Source organism: Brassica oleracea, chromosome C9 (genome assembly GCF_000695525.1).
Source record: "Brassica oleracea var. oleracea cultivar TO1000 chromosome C9, BOL, whole genome shotgun sequence".
NCBI classification, from domain to species: domain Eukaryota; kingdom Viridiplantae; phylum Streptophyta; class Magnoliopsida; order Brassicales; family Brassicaceae; genus Brassica; species Brassica oleracea.
In genome coordinates, this window is record NC_027756.1 from 33,971,837 (window position 1) to 33,980,713 (window position 8,877).

Sequence of the window (8,877 nt, forward strand, 5' to 3'; positions counted from 1 at the left end):
CTAGGTCTTTTGAATACAATTAGTTATATTACGACACATCTAAAATATATACACTAATTATAAAAACAAATATCAATGTATAAAAATATAAAGCACTAATTATAAAAAAACAAATATCAATGTATAAAATATAAAGCGGATGCGCAGGTCAATCTCTTAGTTTTAATTAAAAGACAATAACACATCATTCATAGAGAAATTTTAAACGAAAACACAACCTTCAGAAATTGATAAAACAAAAAGTATTACGATGATACTGACGAATCAAAGTGATTTTAAAGCAATTGGACTCTCTTTCTTTTTGTTCAACAGCAATTGGCCTCTAAAATGCTATATAAAGACAAATAACTTAGAATGTTTTTTTGCTCTTTTTCTTTGTTGTTTTCTTTTTAGAAAGCTAAACATTAATGTAAACCCCAGCTTAATCAAGAAATCACTCCGTAAAACATGGAGGAGAGAGTACACATTTGACTGAGCAGAGGTTGATATCAACTCGAGGATCAAGCTGTCGTGGCTGCATCGACCTCTTTTTTAACGCCTTTAGTGTGACGTGAGGTAGTTGCCACTGTTTTACTGCCTTTTGCTCCATCATCTTCTTCCTCTTCTTCATAGAACGACCCTGAAGACCTCATTTCCTTCACCTTCCGAAACTCATCGTAATGTACTCTTCTGAGTTCGTTGAAACGTGCGTTTTTCTCACCATCCACATCTGTGTCATTTGCACAAAAACAGAAACATATGGAGATGAGATCAAACAAAAGAATAAAAACATGAAAGTTAATATTTTGTTTGGTTTCGAGGAGGAACACCTTCATCATCTTGATCCATTGGATCTGCTTCATCCTCCTCCGACGAGCTCCAGCCACCAGAACCAGACCCCTGGCTAGTATTCCTACTTGAGGAAGCTGCTGCCTCGTTGAGAACGTTCCTCAGTTCTTCCGTACGTTGCATATCATCAACGCATTCGTCAAACGACCTGCCTCTAGGAGACAGAGAACCTGGCACAATCAATCAGGAAACACCCACAAAGAGAAAAGACAAATGTTAAATTATGTTTCGCGGATTTAAAAATATCAGAACGATCTCGAGTTAAACATACACCTAGAAAGAAAAAATTTCAAATCAAGAAACCAATAGCGCAAGCACAAGTTTCCTCCAGAAAAGAGTAGTAATTGTTTAGCTTCCTAGATTCATATAATTGTCACTTACACATGCTTTAGATCTGATTAGGTTAAGTTGATGACAAGCATAAATACGCAAATTTGGCATAAGCATATGGATACTTAAAAGAGTAGCATAGTTCACAAATTGTGCACACACACACATATATAGACACAAACAGAAAGCAAAGAAAGAAAAGTAGAGAAACCATCATCATCGATCATAGGGTGGTAGGGTGTCTTAGGTTCAGTGATCTTCTGCCTAACAGGCTTGTTAGATTCAATTTCCACTATATTAGCTTCATCCCACTGCACACGCCCCCTGCCACAAAAATGAACATCTTTAATGCTGCAAACGAGAGACTAATATTCAGCAGAAAAACATTATACAAAGGTCATATCTTATTTAACAGAACAAGGCAGGAATATCTGAACGCCTATAACAGAAGACGAAAAAACTAACACAACTCTGAAATTAAGCTCACAGACGCTTATGCAAGGTAAGTTTCTGAATCAGCAAGCAATCAAGCATGGTTAGCTCTAATAAACACAAGCAAAAGAAGGAGAAACATACTTCATACTAAGCTGGTTGTACTCTATTTCCAGCTAATCAAGCGAATAAACAATCCAATCTGCTAACTTTTCAAGCTTAAATCATAAACCTCTTAAAGAGAATCGAGCAGTTCACACCATTTAGATTCAGAAAAGAGAGATTTATCACAGGAAACCACAAGGAGAAAGATTTGTAAGAAACCCTAGCTACCACTTATTAAATTAAAGATGGAATTGAAGAAGAGCAAAGAGAATGAAGTGCGAAACCGATCCATCCATCGAGCATAATAAATTCCAGAAAAGACGGAACTTACTTTTTTGAATCAGCCATCTTCTTCAACTTCAACTTCAACTTCTCGATCGCAAAGCAAAAGTTTTGAAGACTCCGGCGGGGGGTGTTGAAGACGCACAATTACCTAATAATCAAAAAGAGAAGCAGCCGTCCGTTTCTTCGCCACGTGTCACCCTTACAACTCGAGATGGAAACGCGTTGGAGTAAGGGTAGTTTTGGAATTCGGGATTCGAAGTTCTATCGAAGAAGACCAACAACAACACAGAGTTGAGTGCAAAACCAGATCTTTCTCTCCTTGTCCTTCTCCAGATCTTCCTCAGACATGTAAGGATCTTCTAATTTGCTTGTGTGGTTTTCAGATTCGAACGGGGAGAAGAATTCTGCTTTGCTGATTTTATCAATTTTAGGGAGCTTCTCTTTGTCCTGATCATGTTTCGATAATGCGACTGGGTGATAGTGTGATTCACCTTCTTTTTTTCTAGCGATCTACCCTTTTATTTTTTTTAGATTTGTGTTTGGACTCTGATCTAACTCTTCGTAATGATTGTGCCTGGTTTTGGTGGTTATTTGATGTCTCTTGCTACTTGGGGTAACTAGTGTAGCATTGTGTTTGTGTATTCTCTGACTTAGATCCATTTTCTTCTTGTGTTTATACTCTGATAAGGAAGCCAAGTTATGTTCTTGATTTCTCGGAGAATGATATGCTGATTCTTAGCTCCATTTTTCTATTTTTGGTTGGGTGAAAGATCAAAGGAAGTGATGTTTTCTCTAATGCATGGATTGTGGACTTACATGTTCAGCAAAACTGAGTTCCATGTCCTCATTCTTGGTATCGACAAAGCTGGCAAAACGGTATTTATTTTCTCCATTTTTTGTATCTCATCTTTCAAAAAAGGCTCATCTCTAATGCACATTTCTCGTATTTGGACTGTGTAGACGTTCCTGGAGAAGTTGAAAACGATATACTCAATCTCAGAAGGTCTCCCACATGATCGGATTGTTCCTACTGTTGGCCTTAATATTGGTCGTATTGAAGTCGCCAATGCTAAAATCGTCTTTTGGGACCTTGGAGGTCAGGTTAGTTGGAAATATTCAATCCCTTCAGTTTTGTCTTTGTAATCTAATAATAACCATGCCTTTTTTCTCCCTTATGGCAGCCTGGTTTGCGTTCGATTTGGGAGAAGTATTATGAAGAAGCACACGCATTGATATATTTGATCGACGCAGCTTGCCCATCCCGCTTTGAAGACTCAAAATCCGCTCTAGGTGAGTTTGCACATTCAAGTTGACTTCAAACAGCAATTATGAAGCTAATGTTAAAATATAAGTTTGCCTTTCCACCAGAAAAAGCACTGCGGCACGAGGATTTGCAAGGAGCGCCTCTTTTGATATTGGCAAACAAGCAAGTAAGAAACTGCATTGCCTCCTTTTGTTTGCTTAATATGTTGTTTCTGATAAGTCTTGAATCTGGTAACCGATGAGCAGGATCTCCCAAATGCTGTCTCAGCTGAGGAGCTAGACCGATACCTGGATCTAAAGAAACTAGACGAAAGGGTGTACATGTTTGAAGCAGCTTCTGGATATGATGGGTGAGTAAAAACTGACTTTAGCTACGCACAGGAACCTTGTAGCTCTGTTAGAGATGCTTAAATGTTATTTGTTTGAGCAGGCGAGGAATCAAAGAGAGTATAGAATGGCTGGTGGGAGTGATGGAGAGAAGCAAAAGAACGGAAGCATTAAGAGCCCGTGCAGGATATGTTCCTGTCCCAACTTCCTAGACTTGGAAAGGAGCGCTCACAAACTCAATTCTCAAACCAACTAAACTGTTTTCTGTGAGAAACATTTGTAGATAAAAAAAAAAAAAAAAAAAAAAGGAATGGACCAGAATCGTGCAATGTTTTGTGTTAGCAGCAGATCACATGATAAGTAGGGCTAGTAATATCATTATTATATTGCCTTTACATCCTTGCTAATGCTATGATTCAGATTGAGACTTAAGGTAATAACTTCCCAAAAAGTAATAAATTTCCTTGAAAACAAAGAACAGAGTACATCAGTTTATCTCTTCCGTAGCTTACAAGACAGGAAACAGGCAGAACTAAGAAGCAATCCAGAGGTATCACTTTGCACTTGCAGCCTAATTTGTTCCTGAATCAAACAAGTAACTCAGAAATGTCAGAGCAAGTTTGAGGCTTAAAGTTTCAGAAAGCAAACAAGAACAGAAGAGAGAGGTTATACCTGAAAAGAGAGGCTTAGGTCTGGTCTTAAACAAGATCTTTGACCTTATAATCCCGACAACTTCCAGTTCCGTTTCTTTCTTTGAAGAACCATCTGTACCCTTTTGAAGCTTCTTCAAAACCAACAATGGTTTCTTCAGAGTCACCTTGGAGCCCGTGAGTTCATGGTAACCCACCGTGAACGTGTAGGTTTCCTGCAACCATCAACAGGATCTTCAATCTCCGGCTATTTCACAGTTCCGATTCGAGAAAATGCGAACTGAATTAAAAGACAAAAAAAAACCTGGGAGGAATCGGAGTGACAGAGACGACCGATCTCGAGATTCTGAACAGAACCTTGGAACGAAGACTGAGTTTCCACGACGCCTTGGAGTTCTACGATCATCCACTCGCTACACTCCTCTTCTCCACACCCACACTTCACTCGAATCTCCATCTTCTCCTCCCTTCTCCTTCTTCTTCTTCTTCTATACTGTTATATTACATTTTTGTATATATATATATGTTGTATTATAAACATTTTGGCGGCAAAACACTAGATCTTTCGCGGGCTTCTTTGTCCGTTTTAGTCTTTTAGATGACGTCACAATTATCTCTAGTAACAAGTCAAAGAAGCTTTTTTTTTTTATTTGGTCAAACAAGTCAAAGAAGCTATCTTTGAGAAGTTTCCATTGTTACATAGGAAGAGAAAAAAACAGGATATTAATAGCTTATATGAGTTTGCAGGTTCTGTCGATACATCAAAGTAATACATATTGTATATACAGAACACAAAGAAGCAGGCATTGCACATGGATGATGGATCTTTAAACTACTAGTGCAAAGAGAAAACAACCTAGTCCTCGGAGAAAAAGTTGTGGAAACCTTAGATCTCCCCCAGGTTTCCCCATGGCCTTGTTACTATACTGTTGAACTACATAATCACAGATGCTGCTTTTGCCTACCTTCATGTTCCTGTCTTGATGATGATGTCATCGTCATCCCTTCATGTTTTGGTCTTACAACCGGGTCATTTGACACTATAGGGATCGCCCCCGTCAGGGTTTTTATAGCAAAGTCGATACACGGGTCTTTCCACATATCCATACCCGGCGCTGATTCACTAGACACTCCTGGTTTGCCAGAGTATGCGTTAGCGTTTTGAGGCGTCTCTGGGAGAAATGTGACTCCTTTCTGCTTGGCATGATTGCTCTTTGGATCAGAAGAGATTGCGGCAGTGTTGTTGGGAAAACGAAGCGTGTCTCCGGTCAGTGTTTTGATAGCAAAGGCAATGCAAGGATCTTTCCAAAGATCTGCAAGAGTTGCTGCAGAGGAGGAGGAGAAGCTGTTGGTATTATTACTCATCTCCATCACTTCTGAGCATGTGCCTCTAACAACAGATGATTCAAATAAGTTGCTGCTTAGTTTATTTCTCCTCTGAGTGGAATTTCCGTTATCATAAGGATGCGGATGCGGATGCTCTTCTTTATTTGATGATGAGATCTCATTTGCTTTCGGACTAGTAACTTTATTAGCATTTGCACTCGACCGTCCCAATCTTTTGCCTCCTGCTGTCTTCTCACGCTTTGTTGCAGAAGTTTTGCAAGATAATGGTGACACTGGCGACATTTCTTCCTTCTGCTTGTAACCCTCAAGACGAAAAACTGGGTTCAGTTCCACCTGGGATGTCACCTGTGGCATCTTCATCTTCTTCTTGTCTCCAGAGACTTTACTGCCTCCTGGTTTACCCATCTTTTCTATCTGCATTTCCAATTCTAATTCTGCACTCACGCGATTCATGCTTGTAGAGGAAGCAGCAGCATTTGGTTTTGGAAATGAATGCTCAGTATTATAGCTTTTGGCTTCTTCCTTAGTGAGAGGTATATCCATCTTTTTCAATCCGCTGGTAACAGCAATAGGATCCACAGGTGGCTTGCACTTTCCGGCCGTGCCATCGTCATCATTATCAGGAGGTGCTACTCGTTGAGCTTTGGTTATTGTATCCAGTTCAGGGGTAGGTTCAAGCTCAATACCAGCTAATCGTTTTGATGCTCTTCTTGCTACACTATTAGCTAACTCATTCTTCTTCACTATAGCCTTACTCCTCGTGATCCCTTTTTCAGCAGAATCTCTTACATCTTCCTCCTTCATCACAGATCTCTTCTGTGGACTTTGTGAACTAGCACTTCTCAGTCTGGGTTTTACATGTACGTCTACTTCCTCAGTCTCATTTGCTTTAGTTTGGCTCCTAGTAACACGTTTTGCAATTGGCTGGTTCTCGACAGGATCATTCACATCTTTCTTCTTCCCCAAATCCTTGAGAACTTGTGAGATTACACTGCTCACTTCGGAATTCATTTTACCTGCAAGTATAGTAAAATGTTGACGTTTAACATTACTCACTGCATAAGAGAAAGAGAGCATTTGTGCTTACAATTCTCAGAATGTTCACCAGAAGAAGAAGATGAGTTTCTTCTCCGTTTACTATTATTAACATCAATGTTCTTCTCCTTTTCCAGTAAAGCATCAGCAGACTCCAGAAGAAGCTAAAACCAAATGACGAAAAAGGATCACAAAATCAACCATTCAACTATACAAAACCAAAGAAGGGAGAAAGTAACTGACAACGTTCTTGCCATTTCCGGAATCATTATCTTCAGTATCGCTTTCCTTGAACTTGCGTGCATAATGCCCAATATCGCCAGTCTCAACATAACGTGATGCAGCTCTGAAGGATGGGAAGATATACTCACTTTGAGGGTCAATGAAGAACTGCAAAAGAAAATGACATGAGAGGACTTTCAATGTAGAATAAAATGCTAAAAGACACACAGAGAGTACAGACTGGATCTCTTCTTTTACGGCCTGATCTGTTTGATATAACAAGCTTCTTGATCCATCCTTCAGGTAACCCTTCAGCTGCAGATTTCTCAACTATAACCTGTATCACTTAGACAGAGAGACTTTTTCCTTTAAAAAAACACGTATAAATGTCAAAATCTGAGGGATCTCAAAGAACAAAACAACATTGTTGTCTCCAAACATTTAAACAGCAGAAAACTTATGAATGCGAGAGAGGTAATAAAGTTTCACAACATAGCTACACAAGTACAAATCAACGGAGAAAATGTAGCTTCATTACAAAGCTTCAATCAAAGTCACCATCAAAGGTAAGAAACACCCTTTTAAGTTAAAATGATTCAGTAAAGCTAAAGCATTGCATGCAGGAGATGACAAAAGATTTCACATTTTGCCATGATTACATAATCATAATAACATCAGAAACTAAGAGTGAACGAGATTCAAAGAATTTGATTCAGACACTGCAAAAGAGCTAAAATCAAAACAAAACATGCAGAAGACAGGTCAGAAAAAGGGTTTATCACTGAAAATCACCTTTCTCCCGTTCTTATTTACTCTGATTTCCACTTTCCTTTCCGCCGATAACCCATCAGAGATCCCTTCTCCATCCATCTCTTCTCGCCTGAAAACCACTTCCTTTTTTCTCTCTCTCTGGATTCGGAACAAAAGAAATTAACATAACCACCCCAGAATGGTTTCTCAACTCAAAACGCCAAAACCCATCACGAATTCACCGTAAATCAACGCCCTCGTCTTCAAGATCGGAACCTTTTATTCTCTCTGTGCCTCTCCACTAAGCTGAATAATAAGAAAATAGGTTTAATTGGGAGGAAGAAAGGAAAGGGTTTACACGTGTACAAGTGAAGAGATTCGATGGTGTGATTCGCGATTTGAGAGGAAAACCAAACTCAGTCCACCACCAGCATTGCGAGTCTTCTGGACAGAACATCCACTATTTTCTCTCTTCTCCTGCTAAATTTCTCAAATCCATTGTAAACTTTAGTTAGTTTTTTTTTTTTTTTTATCTCTGTAAAGTTTAGTTATTTGTTCCCTTTTTCAACTGTCAGAAATGAATAAATCTAACACTAGATTTACATAAATAAATAGAAAATTTTGCTCAGTTTTGGATTTTTTTTCTGTCTTTGGTCAAAGATCAAATTTTGTTTACAAAATCCTATATAAATGTGTATTTAAAAATGCATTTTTAGATGTATATCTAGGAAGACCTTTATGAATATTGAGTCCTTTTTTCGTGCTATGTGTGGATTATGTGTGTTTAAATTTATTTTCAATTTTATTACTATGTAAATAATTTTGCTCTGCTTCTGTATTATTTTAATTTTATAATTTAATAGTTTAAAAAATAATTTTATTGTCTATTCTTCTAATGTATTTATCATTGTATTACACACTTAAAAATTAAGAAAATTACATTTTCTACCAATTTAAAATTATGATAAACTATGTGAGCTAAATTATTTTAGATTTTTGAGTTGATAATTTATTTTACTTATTATATTATAACAAATTATCGCATTAAGTATCAACAAAAATTTATAAATTGGTTTTGCAACTTAGTATTTACTGGTTATTATTAATTTATAAGTATGTGTCTTCATTAATGTTTTGATTAAATATCATTAATGTTCAGTAGTATATTGAAATTATTTTTTTGGCCAATCAACTGTAATTATCTTTCAGAACTGTTTATATTCTTTTTTCATTGCTAGCCAAAAAAATATATGAGCATATATTTTATAATTATTTTATTCTCTTTTTTTTTTTTTTTTTTTTT

General features: G+C 37.5%; 4 protein-coding genes across 4 annotated transcripts; 1 reads left to right on the forward strand and 3 right to left on the reverse strand.

The window, feature by feature from the left end:
* Nucleotides 1-315: 315 nt before the first annotated feature.
* On the reverse strand, nt 316-2,132 carry LOC106319330 (protein phosphatase inhibitor 2-like). The gene is made up of 4 exons (XM_013757618.1): nt 2,027-2,132; nt 1,370-1,482; nt 810-998; nt 316-709 (listed from the first exon to the last, which is right to left on the reverse strand). The coding sequence occupies exons 1-4, from the start codon at nt 2,041-2,043 to the stop codon at nt 501-503; spliced, it is 528 nt and encodes a 175-aa protein (XP_013613072.1). The 5' UTR covers nt 2,044-2,132; the 3' UTR covers nt 316-500.
* Nucleotides 2,133-2,229: 97 nt separating this feature from the next.
* LOC106319329 (ADP-ribosylation factor-related protein 1-like) lies at nt 2,230-3,965 on the forward strand. Its single transcript, XM_013757617.1, has 7 exons — nt 2,230-2,328; nt 2,751-2,856; nt 2,941-3,081; nt 3,162-3,270; nt 3,349-3,410; nt 3,490-3,593; nt 3,674-3,965. Exons 2-7 carry the CDS (start codon nt 2,764-2,766, stop codon nt 3,780-3,782), a joined length of 618 nt encoding a protein of 205 aa, XP_013613071.1. The 5' UTR covers nt 2,230-2,328; nt 2,751-2,763; the 3' UTR covers nt 3,783-3,965.
* Nucleotides 3,839-4,729, reverse strand: LOC106319331 (putative uncharacterized protein DDB_G0287975). The gene is made up of 3 exons (XM_013757619.1): nt 4,525-4,729; nt 4,243-4,435; nt 3,839-4,152 (listed from the first exon to the last, which is right to left on the reverse strand). The coding sequence occupies exons 1-3, from the start codon at nt 4,675-4,677 to the stop codon at nt 4,142-4,144; spliced, it is 357 nt and encodes a 118-aa protein (XP_013613073.1). The 5' UTR covers nt 4,678-4,729; the 3' UTR covers nt 3,839-4,141.
* A 168-nt stretch (nt 4,730-4,897) lies between these two features.
* LOC106319103 (methyl-CpG-binding domain-containing protein 13) lies at nt 4,898-8,088 on the reverse strand. The gene is made up of 5 exons (XM_013757338.1): nt 7,617-8,088; nt 7,066-7,161; nt 6,846-6,992; nt 6,655-6,766; nt 4,898-6,583 (listed from the first exon to the last, which is right to left on the reverse strand). Exons 1-5 carry the CDS (start codon nt 7,692-7,694, stop codon nt 5,163-5,165), a joined length of 1,854 nt encoding a protein of 617 aa, XP_013612792.1. The 5' UTR covers nt 7,695-8,088; the 3' UTR covers nt 4,898-5,162.
* Between the last annotated feature and the right edge of the window lie 789 nt (nt 8,089-8,877).

Bases quoted from the DNA above. Each gene is read 5' to 3' on its own strand.
- LOC106319330 (XM_013757618.1), bottom strand. The intron at 999-1,369 runs GTTTCTCTACTT...TGATTGTGCCAG, and splicing joins CCCTATGATCGATGATGATG to GTTCTCTGTCTCCTAGAGGC. The intron at 710-809 runs GTGTTCCTCCTC...CAAATGACACAG, and splicing joins AATGGATCAAGATGATGAAG to ATGTGGATGGTGAGAAAAAC.
- LOC106319329 (XM_013757617.1), top strand. From the start codon at position 2,764: ATGTTTTCTCTAATGCATGGATTGTGGACTTACATGTTCAGCAAAACT. The intron at 3,411-3,489 runs GTAAGAAACTGC...ACCGATGAGCAG, and splicing joins TGATATTGGCAAACAAGCAA to GATCTCCCAAATGCTGTCTC. The intron at 3,594-3,673 runs GTGAGTAAAAAC...TTGTTTGAGCAG, and splicing joins GCAGCTTCTGGATATGATGG to GCGAGGAATCAAAGAGAGTA.
- LOC106319331 (XM_013757619.1), bottom strand. From the start codon at position 4,677: ATGGAGATTCGAGTGAAGTGTGGGTGTGGAGAAGAGGAGTGTAGCGAG. The intron at 4,436-4,524 runs GTTTTTTTTTGT...TGATGGTTGCAG, and splicing joins GTCACTCCGATTCCTCCCAG to GAAACCTACACGTTCACGGT.
- LOC106319103 (XM_013757338.1), bottom strand. From the start codon at position 7,694: ATGGATGGAGAAGGGATCTCTGATGGGTTATCGGCGGAAAGGAAAGTG. The intron at 7,162-7,616 runs GTGATTTTCAGT...TAAGTGATACAG, and splicing joins TAAATAAGAACGGGAGAAAG to GTTATAGTTGAGAAATCTGC. The intron at 6,767-6,845 runs GTCAGTTACTTT...ATTTGGTTTTAG, and splicing joins CCGGAAATGGCAAGAACGTT to CTTCTTCTGGAGTCTGCTGA.